This window comes from Monodelphis domestica, chromosome 2 (genome assembly GCF_027887165.1).
Source record: "Monodelphis domestica isolate mMonDom1 chromosome 2, mMonDom1.pri, whole genome shotgun sequence".
Taxonomy (NCBI): domain Eukaryota; kingdom Metazoa; phylum Chordata; class Mammalia; order Didelphimorphia; family Didelphidae; genus Monodelphis; species Monodelphis domestica.
The window spans coordinates 153,356,390-153,369,179 of record NC_077228.1 but is presented as its reverse complement, the minus strand read 5'-3'; the positions used below and the strand labels follow the sequence as shown (position 1 = coordinate 153,369,179).

General features: G+C 37.7%; 1 protein-coding gene across 1 annotated transcript in view; it reads right to left on the bottom strand.

Moving 5' to 3' along the window:
* The window catches only part of GNG4 (G protein subunit gamma 4), a 91,133-nt gene that overhangs the window by 25,703 nt on the left and 52,640 nt on the right, over positions 1–12,790 (bottom strand). The window contains exons 2-3 of the mRNA XM_007481582.3: positions 11,982–12,133; positions 8,163–8,277 (exon numbers count right to left, since the gene is read on the bottom strand). Of these exons, the coding sequence (XP_007481644.1) occupies positions 8,163–8,261 (99 nt within the window). The 5' untranslated portion in view covers positions 8,262–8,277; positions 11,982–12,133. The remainder of the gene's footprint in view (positions 1–8,162; positions 8,278–11,981; positions 12,134–12,790) is intronic.

The following is a 12,790-nucleotide window of genomic DNA, read 5'->3' as shown; positions in this document are numbered from 1 at the left end:
CCTAGTCTCCCTCCTGCACCCCAGGGCCATCTTGCTTAATGCCTCGTGGACATTTCAAACTAGAGATTCTATTATAATTTCCCCCACACCCATCTATCTTTTGAACTTTCCTGTTGCAGTCAAAGGTACCACTGTCCTAGTCATCCATCTTTGCAATCTTAGTGCCATATCGTTGACTCCTTAACTCATACTCACCCTACACATCTCATCACTTGCCAAATCTTTCTGTTCCTTTCTCCATTATTTATCACAGATATATCTTCATATCTCTAATCACTCTTAATTCAAGCCTCTAATTCTTAATTCAAGCCTCTAATTCTTAATTCAAGCCTTTAATTCTAAACCTCTTAATTCAAGCCCGAATCACCTCATCTGAAGTATTAAAATACCCTCCTATTTGGTCACTATCTCAAGTTCCTCCCAACACCAAACAACTCTTTCCTAGTTGTCTCCTATGCTTAGGATGCTCTCCCTCCTCTTCTTTATTTCTGCCTCTACCCAAACCTTTAAATAGAGATGACTACTGCCATGCACCAAAAGGGAGAGGACTAAGAGGAGAAAGGCAACAAGCTCTTCATGAATTAGAGAATGGGGGCAGCTAGGTAGCTTAGTGGATTGAGAGCCAGGTCTACAGATGGGATGTCCTGGGTTCAAATTTGGCCTCAGATACTTCCTAGCTGTGTGATGCTGGGCAAGTCACTTAACCCCTAGCCTTTACTGCTCTTCTGCCTTAGGACCAATATGGTTCTAAGACAAAAGGTATGGGTTAAAAAATAATAATTAGAGAATGAAGTCAAGTATTTAAGTATCTACAAAAAGAACTGTGCTAGGTACTGAGGTGACAAGTATAAAGACTCAGTTCCTGCTAGGATTTGAACTCCAAATTAAATGTTCTTTCTATTAGCCCATGCTTCCTTGTGTTCCCTTTCCCCAGTTTCATCTCTCATAGTCACTCCTTCAATCTTAAATGACAAAATGAATTCCTTTAGTCTCTGTTTTTCCTTTCTTTTCCTGGGGCAAGACCTTCAAAAAGATTGGATTGGAAAGCCCTTGTTTCCAAGGGTTGACCTTCTTTATCTACTCAGGTAGCCTGAGTAGATGGATTTCAAAATGGTCTCTTTATTGTTTTAAGGGGTACATTGAATTCTAGTTTTCTGCTGCATACCACTGTGTCCCTGACTTCTAGAGAAACAGATTGAATTAAATATTCCCACTGTTCATCCTGAGGCTAACACTTTCCTAATTTTTTTGTTTGTAGTAGTCTCTCTAAGTAAAAGATTCTAAATAGATGAAATATTATAACCTTTCCTTAACATAATTCTGCCTCATCTTTATGTTTCTCTCTCCATCTCTGTCTTTGTCTCTTTCTGTCTCTGTCTCAAATTATATAGCTTTACTATATGACCTAAGGCATCATGACTTCATCACTAGTAATCACTTACTAAATAAAGCATAAAATGTGAAATTGTGGTACAGTAGAAATGGCAATGAGCTCTTCAATAATCAAGGAGTTTCTCCCCTATTCCAAGGGCCACTACTCTATTGGGGGATTTCTTTACTGTTCAGTTGAACCATTTCAATAGTCATCTAACAAGCCATCTCAATTTTACTTTCTCTCTGAACTCCAGTCCATCCTACACATTGCTAGAATATCTTCCTTATATATAGATACTCTATTGAAAAATCTTTAGTTTCTCACTATTGTCTCCTGAATAAAATTTAGACTCCTTGCACACTACCCTGTCTTTCTAGATGTACTTCCCTGCACCCACTTTTCAATGAAAAACAAAACAACTGGGTCACTCAATATCCCTAGAACATACCCTATAATTTCCTGTTTCTATGCCTTTGCTCACTTATTTGCTATGTCCAAATAGACTCTCTCTCCTCTTTGCCACTGAATTCCTAATTACTCTTTATCACATGACTCTAAATCCTATTACCCTTTCCATGAAGCCACCTTAATTAATCTCCCTCCCAACCCTATTGGTAATGATCCTTTTTACTGTTAGGTCTTTACTGAAAAATGCTATCTGTGATTACCTAAGAGACTTTATAATATTTTTTTCTAAATCAAAAGAAATAAACATGGTATAATGTATGGCATGCAATTATGGCAACTTTTATCTAACTTGTTTAAATAAATGGTTGATATAACAAAGTAAAAAATAAACAAAATCTACCCAACATTGACACATGCCATCACCATTTCTTAATGAAATTTAACCTATGTAAATAATCACCACAATAAGGAGACTAAAAGTACCTAGAAAACTTCTTCACCTAGCAAATATTTGATCTTTTTGTCAAGTGGATACAGTCAAGGGCAATACTGGTTTAGAATGTGAACTAATTTGTAACTCTATGGAAGTGGGTGTTGGACTATAATGAGAAATACAATATTAAAAGAAATTATAGAAAGCTTGGCGAGAGACCAACAAAGTCAGATAATATTGTAGGAATTTAAGGATGAACCTGGAAAGAGGGGAATACTTAAATAAATAATGGAAAAGATCTGTTAAGATTTTTATAAGAAACTCTTCTTATTCATGTTTGACAGTGGAGCCATTATGGCTTAAAATCACAGTCTCTGATGTGGTTCATTAAGAACCAAAAGTGTAACTAAAAATAAGATATGAGAAGAACAGCTGAACTAGACCAAATATACAAAGAGAGGGACTGAGTCTCAAGAAATAGTGACCAAAATACCTGTAGTTATCAACTAATACATCCCTTCCCTACCAATTCTTTATAAGAATAAACTATAGACAAATTGTGGAATTTTTGATAAAGATATGAGAATGGAACAGACAAGGCTTTGCATGTTATTGGACAGCACACTACATGTTTATAGACATGTAATTGATGGAAAAGTCCAGAGATTGTAAATTCTCTTTATGTTTATTATTTTTGACTATAAAAAGTCTTTGATTTGGTAGTGAAATGCTATCTTTAAGATTCTTCCCTAGCAAAGTCTCTCATAATTATATTAAAATTACAGATAATTCTTCAAAAAATATAATAAGAGAAACTTGTTCAAGATCTAATGAGGCATAAAACATGACTCCTATGTTTGCACATGTGTCTGCCACTATCAGGGTGTTCAGGAAAGAAGCCAAAATGTTGGTAGGATTCCCTCAGATACTTCTGTCTGTGGATGACATTGTACTGATTGCACCAACCCTCAGAATACTGAAGAGCCTAAAATTACTATAATCTATTAAAAATAATTTAGCTTACCTATCTATCTACAAAGGAAAAGCCAAATATATGAAGAACATGAATTTCCCAGACTATGATATGTGCTTGGATAGACAGTCTGTAGACTGAGCCATCATAATAGATACTGCTTTGGAAGAACAATGAATCAAATTTATAATTTAATAGGGGAAGAATTATACTCTTTAATGATTCTAAACATCTCCCAGGATCAAAGGTCCATATTTTAAATATCAGTCTTATTCTGTTGATGTCATATGGCTGCAAGTTATACAATATTTAAGTCTCTGGGAGTTAAAGTAGATAAAGGGCAATGGAGAAGAGCACAGTGTACATGAGAAGGTTGCATATCAATGAAAAATGCCACAGAAATATCAGTGTGAAGGATGCCATTAAACTGATGTAGAAAGTTAAAGAAGTTAAAGTTAAAGAGGTGGAGTAAGAGATTCAGTCAAGGTCAAGTATTGAAGGAAGGTTCCCAGTACACTGGCTATCCTATCTCTGCATGGTGATCTCCAGTGAGGAAGAAATTACTACCCATGTTTCAAAGCAATCCCTTCCACTTTTGGAAAGCACTTCACATTAAACCTAAATCTTCCCATCCCCAACTTCCATTTTTTACTCTCAGTTCTATCCCCTGGGGCAAGCAGAACAAGTCTTCCCTCTTCCATATAACAACCTTTCAAATACATTGACAGCTAGCATGTCTCCCTAAATCTGCTTCTCCCGAGAAGAGAAAGGAAAATGTTTGTAACATTAAATCACTATAGAGCTGTTATTATTTTTTAGAACATTTTTTTCTGTTTTCAGAGACCATACTCAAAAGTTTGTTCTGTCTTTGATTTCTTCATCCCCCAAATGTCTATTTATATCTTTTGACCATTTCTCAATTGGGGAAGGGCTCATATTCTTATATATTTGACAAAGTTCTCTACATGTTTTAGATATGAGACCTCTATCTGAGAACTTGTTTCCCCTCCCAATTTATTGCTTTTCTTCTTTCTCATCTTGGTTACATTAGTTTTATTTGTATATAAACTTTTCAACTGAATGCATTAAAAGTTATCCATTCTACATTTCACAATGTGTTCTCTTTCTTATTTATTCATAATTTTTTCTCCTATACATAAATCCTAAAGGTAATATGTTCCCTATTCTTCTGATTTGCTCAATGAAATAATCTCTGTAGTGTTATTGTCAGGTGGGGAAGGAGCTTCACTGTTGGTGAATTTCTGATCAATTGTAAACTCTTACTCTCCAGACTAAACAGGGTAGCTTCACATTTCCATCATCATCAAAGCACCATCTTTCCAGGTTACTGGTCTTGAAATAATATAACTGTTTTCAACTTCTCTTTCTTCCTTGCCTCTCACACTCTTGTCAGTCACCATCTCCTAACAGTTCATTTATAAATTAAAATGTAAATATAAAAGCATCTACATAAATTTAATACATATAGCATTATAGGCTTAGAATCACAATTCCTAATTCTGGGTGAATATTTGGAAGATTTGAAGGCTTGTCTCTGGCCATGTTAACTCATCATTGAAGGGCTTGCACTGTGAGATGATGAGTAGTCATACTATTGGTGAGAAGCCATACTGAAGTATGAGTAGATGTTTTTCTATTCATAGCCTCATGGGCATCAGGCCCTTCCATTCTCCACTGTCTTCCAAAGTCTGTCCAACCTCATGTTTGTTGCTTCCACGACATTATGTATCCATGTCATCCTCTGCTGTCCCCTTTTTCTTTTGCCTTCAATATTTCCCAACATGAAGGTCTTTTCTAATGAGTCCTATCTTCTCACTGTGTGAACAGTGTTTTTAAACTAACCTGCTTTCCTGATAATTCTCATTTCACATATGAGTGAAACCCAGTTTACAGAATCTTAAGCCTAACCTTGCTGGCATGTGAAATGAGTACAATTATTCAGTAATTTGAATGTTCTTTGGCATTGCCTTTCATTAGGATTGGGATATAAATTGATCTTTTCCAATCCAATGCCCACTGCTAAGTTTTCTAAATTTGCTTGCATATTGAGTGAGAACTTTAACAGAATCATCTTTAAGATTTGAAAATCTCAGATGGAATTCTATCACCTCCACTAGCCTTATTGTGCTTTTGAAACCCCATACCTTCTGTATTAAAATCAATACCAAATATTGGTTCCAAGGCAGAAGAATGATAAAGAATAGGCAATTGGAGATAAGTGACTTACCCAAGGTCACATAGCTAGGAAGTGCCTGAGGCAAGAATAGAACCCAGAACCTTCCATCTCTAGATCTGGTTCTCATCCCACTGAACCACCTAGCTACCCTCATTAGCCTTGCTGTTAGCAATGCTTCTTAAGACCTACTTGACTTCATTTTCCAGGATATCTGGCTCTAGATCAGCAACCACACCATCATGGTTTTTGCTAATGGATCTTGCATGGAGGTGGACCAAGGGGAAGATTAGATTAGGGAATGGAAAGTCGTTCAGTTTGGCTGAGATATATAAGAAATGAAGGGAATCTCTTGGAGACAGGGTTGATAGGCTGGAGCTAGATTTCAGAGGGCCTTAAATGACAATAGCAGGAGTTTATACTTATTCAATAGTCAGTGAGGTTACACTGGAGAGTTTTGAACAGAGGAATGATATGATCAGACCCATGAATCAGCACCATGGAGAGGTAGCAAGGTGGTACAATGGAAAGAGTGCTGGTCTGGGTTCAAGAAGGCATCTTTCTGCTTTCAAATCTGGCCTCAGACCCTTCCTAAATGTGTGGACAAGTCACTTAACACTGCTTATCTCACTTTCCTCATTTATTAAAGGAGTTGGAGAAGGAAAGTGCAAACCATTCCATTATCTTTGCCAAGAAAATCCTGAATGGGGTAATGAAGATTTGGACCTGATTGAAATAAGTGAACAATAACAACAAAGCATGATGGAGGATAGATTGAACATGGAAGAGAAGGAAGGCAAGAACTATTAGGAAAGCACTGCATCAGTTCAAGCTGATTGCAATGAGAGCCTCACTGGAATTTTGGTAGAGAAAAGAGAGAAAGAGACAGATAGGAGAGGTTCTGAAGAAATCAAATTGATAGGGCATCACAATTGATTGGATATGACAAGTAAGGAAGAAGGAGAAGTCAAAGAGAATAATATATTTTCTACCATAGGAGAAAGAGTGTGTGGTAGTGTCACTGACAGACAACAGTAAAGTCAGAGTAGGAAGAGACTTGCAGCAAGATAATAAGCTGAGTTTTAGACATGTTGAATTTCAAATGTTTAAAGAGATTTTCAAGTTGGATATTTCTTACAGGTAGTTGAGTCAGATGTGGATCTTGGAAAAGAAGACAGGCTTGGAGATGTACACTTATGAGTCATTTGTATAGAGGTGATAATTAAGACTATGAGAATAAATGAGATTATTAAAATTAGGAAAGGTTGGAAAGAGAACATAAAAGGGTGAAAGTCAGAACATTGGGAAGTATGCACCTAAAAAGGTCAGGAAGAGGATGAAAAAGTCAATGAAGGAAAAACAAAAAGAGAGAGACAGAAGAAAAACCAGGATAATGTGATATCTCAGAAGCCAAGGAAGGAGAGATTATTAGTAAGAACTGGACAAGGAGGATGAGGACTAGAAAAAAGACTTTGAATTTGGTCAGGGGTGACTTTTTTGTGATCTTTTTCAATAAAGTGATGAAGGATAGATAGAGAAAATTTAGAAAGCAAGAAATTGAGAAAGTGGATAGGGTGGCATTGGCAGTATCAGATATAAATATCTCTTTTTTTCTCTATTAAATTTGACAGTGAAAGTGAAGACAGAGATGAGCACATTACCTTTCTCAGCTCCAGATGCTTGAGCAAGCAAGAGCTGAGTCTGGCACTCAGCTTTAACACTATGCATTTTTACTTTTCTGCCCATACTTATTACAGATTATTAATACCATCTCAATTGTCAAAACATCAAATGCATTTCAGTGATCCTGAACAACTTGGAGTGATCTACGAGAAAGAACACTGTCCATATTCAGAGGAAAAACTGTGGGAGTAGAAACACAGAAGAAAAACAACTGCTTCAATACATGGGTTGAGGGGATATGGCTGGGGATGTAGACTCTAAATGAACATCCTAATGCAAACACCAACAACATGGAAATAGGTTCTGATCAAGGACACATGTAAAACCCAGTGGAATTGCAAGTCAGCTACAGGAAGGGATGGGAGGAGGGGAGAGAGGGAAATAATGTGATTCTTGTAACCAAGGAATAATGTTCTAAATTGACTAAATAAATTAATTCAAAAACTTAAAAAACAAAAACAAAAACAAAACATCAATGCATTTTAATGTGATGGGCTTTGCCTGGCCTCCCATGAACCTCTAGATAGCATCTGGTTAATAGCTGGTTTGTTCTTGCTTCAGCTCTCCCAGCACAAAGAATTCCACACCCAGCTAAATGAGCACACAGAGGGCTCCTTTCCCCCTTTCCTCTCTTTCCCCAAAGGAACATTTGATAAACATGTTGTAAGTTCTGATGTTTTACCTCTCAAAGATGCCCTTGTCAAGATATCAGATGTTGTCTAACTTAGAACACACATGGCGGGCTGAGAAATTGTGATTGGTCTCATTGTTAAAAACTCTCCCTTGCTTATTGGCATGACAACTGAGCTAAATAGAGCTGAGATGAATGCGAGGCTATTTTTGGTGCCTCCTCTAGGATTTCACGCACACTGTGTATTTTGCATCATTTTAATACTTGGGCACACTAAGGAGTCTGAGGCAAACACTCGTTTGTAAATGTTACAGCTTGCCAAATTTGGGTGGGTGTTTTGCAAGGTGACGTTTTTCATCTCACATGATTTCTTTTGGCAACAGCCAGATCGGGGGAAGATTTCATTTTTTAAAGCTGAAAACAAAGTGTTAGTTCAATGTAGTAGAAAGGTGGGCTCCCACTTACCTTTATCCTGTCCATACAGGCTTCCATTTTGAGTTGCTCCACAGCTTTTCGGGCTTGAGAGATACTGGTTGTGCTGTTATTAGACATGCCTTCTTTCATTCTGTTTTCCCCCAAACTGCCAAAGTGAGAGAATTAGAAAGCTGTAAAATCCAGTGAACATAATAATGTGCCTATTATCCCCAGATTGTAAACATTCGTGCAATAAAAGTCATGCTTCATCCCCCAAATGGATAGGAAAAGTCTGACCAAATGGCATGAAATTCCTTGAAAATCTCTTAGTACCCAATTGTCTATCAATACTAGGCACGGTTAATAAATGGGAACAGAAAGTTCAAGCCCCTGATTGCCATCTTCTAGTACTACCATTATAATTGACTTCATAAGCTATAAACCTAAATGCTCTCTTTGTCCAATAGCACTTTCAAAATCAGTTGTTTGCTCTATTACCTCAGTAAGTTTAATGAGCTAATAATAGTTTGGGAGAATTATCTTAATGTCATGTGTATGCATGTGCAAACATGTGCATCATTGGAAATGCCAATTTCCTTTCCTTTCTAAAAGAGAGAAGACTTTTTCAGTGACTTGGCTGGGTATTAAGATTATAAGACAATTATTGGCTATTAGTTACATGGAAGAATGGTATTATATATAATTTATGTCTGGATCTGTCTTGTCTCTGTCTATCTGTCTGTCTCTTTCTATCGTCTACATACACATATATCTATGTATCTATGTTTATATCTGTCTATCTATCAGTCTGTCTATCTATAAGTGTATCCATCTATCTGTGTATATGTCTATCTATCTGTGTAACTGTCTATCTATCAATCGTGTATCTATCTATCATCTATCTATCTATCTATCTATCTATCTGTCTGTCCATCTATTTATCTATGTATCTCTCTCTTTCTCTCTCTCTCTCCATCTATCTGTCTGTCTATTTATTTGTACTATCTAGCTTGTCTACTGAAACTCTTAGATCAATAGTCATCAGTGACCAAGTTCAGAGGGCTTTTTTTTTGCAGGCTTCATCCATATTTATCTCTCTGCCCAGTCCCTTGGGATAATTTCTCCTAATGTAGGCTTTAGAGACTCCATACTTTTCTGGCCCCCAAACAAACGAATGTAATGCCAAGTGCTCTATGGTGGCATCTTATAGCTATGCTCTGACTTAAACATACTGCATCTAATAAGAATCATTTGGAGAGAGCCATCATAATTAAGGACTCGGAGTAGGAAGCTGACCAAAGACAAATCCTTGTTGTGTTGTGTAAAGGGAAAAAAATAATTTCTAGTCATTGCACAACAAAGAGCAGGAAGATATTATCCTGGCATTTAGACCAGTCTTTTTCCTCTGGATTTTTCATTTATCAGGTAACTACTTTGTTTAAGGGCAGCTAGTTGGCCCAATGCATAGAGTAGCAGGTCTGGAGTTAAGAAGACTCAATTTCCCCAAGTTTAAATATGGCCTCAGGCACTTATTAGCTGTATGACTCTGGACAAGTCACATAACCCTGTTTTGCTTCAGTTCCCCATCTGTAAAATGAGGTGGAGAAAGAAAAGGCACACCGCTCAAGTATTTTATCCAAGAAACCCCCAAAGTCATGAAGAGCTGGACATGACTGAAATGACTAAACAACAATGACAACCTTGTTTAAAAAGTGTGATGTAGCAAGGATGGTTACCCTTGGGCCTGGGGAGCCTAAATTCAGAGACGGCAAATTCTCTCTCTCCCTCCTGGTCTTCCCTGATCCCAAAAGAGACTAAAAGTGGAGAAATTCCTTTTTAAAGGAATGTAACTGATAAGAGGAGGAGAGATATGGGATGATAGCTGGAGGGAAGGTAGAATCTAGTAAAGGTTTTTCAATGATGAAGGAGTCTTAGATGTGCTTTAGGCAGGATCTGGACTTTTAATCCTAGGCATCACAATTATGGGCTTTCATTGATAAACTGTACAATGTGCAGAGAATGGCAACTAGGGTAGAGAAAGACCTCAGGCTGACATTTTATGAAAAATCTATCAAAGGAAGGGGGCATCTTTAGCCTGGGCATGAAAAGATATTGTAATAACATAATAATAGCTACCATCTATATAATACCTTGAGGTTTACTAAGCACTTTATAAATATTATCTTATTTTAACCTCACAAAAATCCCAGGGAATTGCAGCCATTATTATCTCCATTTTATATAAGGGAAAACTGAGACGAACAAAAGATAAGTGACTTACCCAGGGTCACAGTTAGTATGAGACTGAGTTTGGATTTGAGTCTTCCCTACTCCAGGTCAAGCACTCTATCCACTGCCAAGTGGAAGGATTAAGTTTTTGTTTTGTTTGGTCCCAGAAGACCGCACTTCCTAATACTTTGAGCTTCCCACAGTATTATGGGAGTCAGTGGGCTTCCTTTCATCACAGTTCTTTAAGCAAAGGTTCTATGATCCCCTGTTGTACTTGTTAAAGGATTTTGGATATGTTGATCCTAATGGAAGCTCTCTGAGGTCCCTTCTGAACTCTCTGATTCTACAAAATTTCTTAAAGACTGAAGGACATTCCAAAGACAAGGTTGAAAAGTGTAACTCCCTGCATATGCACAGTATGAAAAAACTTAATCTGTTTTGCATCACTTCCAACTCATCAAAACTTATTCAGTTTATAGGCTGTTAATTTATTTACTTTTACTGTATTTCTATCCAACATTTTCTTTAGCTGTTTTTATGCATGGGTATATACAAATCCTATCCCTAAAACTGGATTGCAAAAACCCAAACTCCCAGGACCCCACCTTTATTTCCCTCCAATTTTCTACAGGACTTTGCACACAGGAGGAATTCAACTCAACCAAGGATCAAAGAACATAAGGTCTAGAAGGGGCCAGGGGGATAAACTAGTACATCCAATTGGTTTTTAGAGATAATTATCTATAGACTCAGAGAGATGAAATGATTTGAATTAGTATCCATGTCTAGTGATTTCCTAATACCATGTTCAAGGCTCCCTACTCCTATAGGGCTATAAACAGCATGCACATATACATGGTTCTTTTGGGAGAATACAAAAAAGCTCAGATTCTCCAGTCTTCATTTTGCCTCTTTCTTTCTGCTCTCCCTACCATCCCTAGCTATACATAGGGTGTTTCATATTGGGCTGATTCTAGCACTGCCTTTTGGATCCCTCTCACCTTTTGTTGCAGACTAGGCTAAATGGAATGATGAGGAGTGGGTGAATGATGAAAACTAGGAGAATCTTACTTGCTGGTTCTAAAAAATACCCTGAGCTTCATATACATAGCCCTCTCCCTTCCATATACACCCTTCACGTAAAAGGTTGCCTTTTGCTTCTTCGTAGCAGCTCCATTTTTTCCCTCCCATTCAAGGCTTCCTTTGGCCATTTTAAGCAGAGGTTACCATTTAGCAAGTTTGGGGGTGGGGGGACCCAAAGTGGGATTTTCTCAAAGTAAATTCTATATTCTAGGAAGAATGGGTTCCCCCTACTACTTCCTCTATCACCCTACCCCAAAATCCACACTGCAAACTGGGGTGAAGTTATGTAGAACAAGCAACCCTAGGAAGCTTGAGGAGGAGAACTGAAATGTTATAAAAAGATGATTTTGGCAACTCAGCTTCTGCCATGGGGACCTGGACTTGAGCTAAGGGGATGAACCTTCACAAGGCTTGAGAGCAAGAAGGTAACCAGAAGAAGAATGAAATAGAACTGGCTCCTTCCTGGCATTCCAGAGATGTTGGCAAGAAACACACAGACCTTAGGAGTATTTTGTAGTATTCTGTAGCCACAGAATCATAACAAGTGAGCTTTCTTACCTGTTGTCAGGGGAGGTCTAATGACCTGGGGCACGAGAATCACAGGGGGATGGAGGTGCAGAAGTTATCAACAAAAATCCACAGGTCGGGATCAGGAGAGGTGCTGGAACCTATGATCAGCGCTGAAGCAAGGTTCCTAGCAGTAGTTTCATCTGAAATAACAACCAAAGGAAGAGCTAGAAATGGGAAGAGAAAGTTTTCTTTTTTGCATAGTGTCAAAACAATTCCACTTTTCCCTTTTCCCACAGAAATACCAAGCCTGATTGTGTACCACTGTTCAAGATGGGATGTGAAGAGTTATGGAGCTAGTTGGAGCTTCTTGAACAGTCACAGACTTGGATCTATCAATAGAAATTACTCTCTTCAAGTTACCAGTGATCTCCTGATTGCCAAATCAATTTAAAGGCTTTTTTAAATTACTCATTCTTCTTGGCCTTTGACACTCTCGATCAGTCTCTTCTCTCTATGACACTAATCTATCTGAATTCTCTCCTATCTCTCTGACCTCTAATTCTCCTTTGCTGCATCTTCATCCAGGTCATGCTTATTAACCTTGCTTGTTCTTCAGGGGTCTGTCCTGAGCCCTTTTCTTTTCTCCCTCTATACTATTTCACTTGGAGATCTCTTCAGGTCCTCTGGATTCAATTACAACCTCTAAGCTGATTCTCAGGTCTATATATTCAGTCTTAACCTCTCTCTTAACTTCCAAGCTTGCATCTCCAATTGCCAAAAGGACATCTCCAACTGGATGTCTCATAAACACCTTAAATTCATAATGTCCAAAATTGAAATAATTTTCTTTCCCGTAA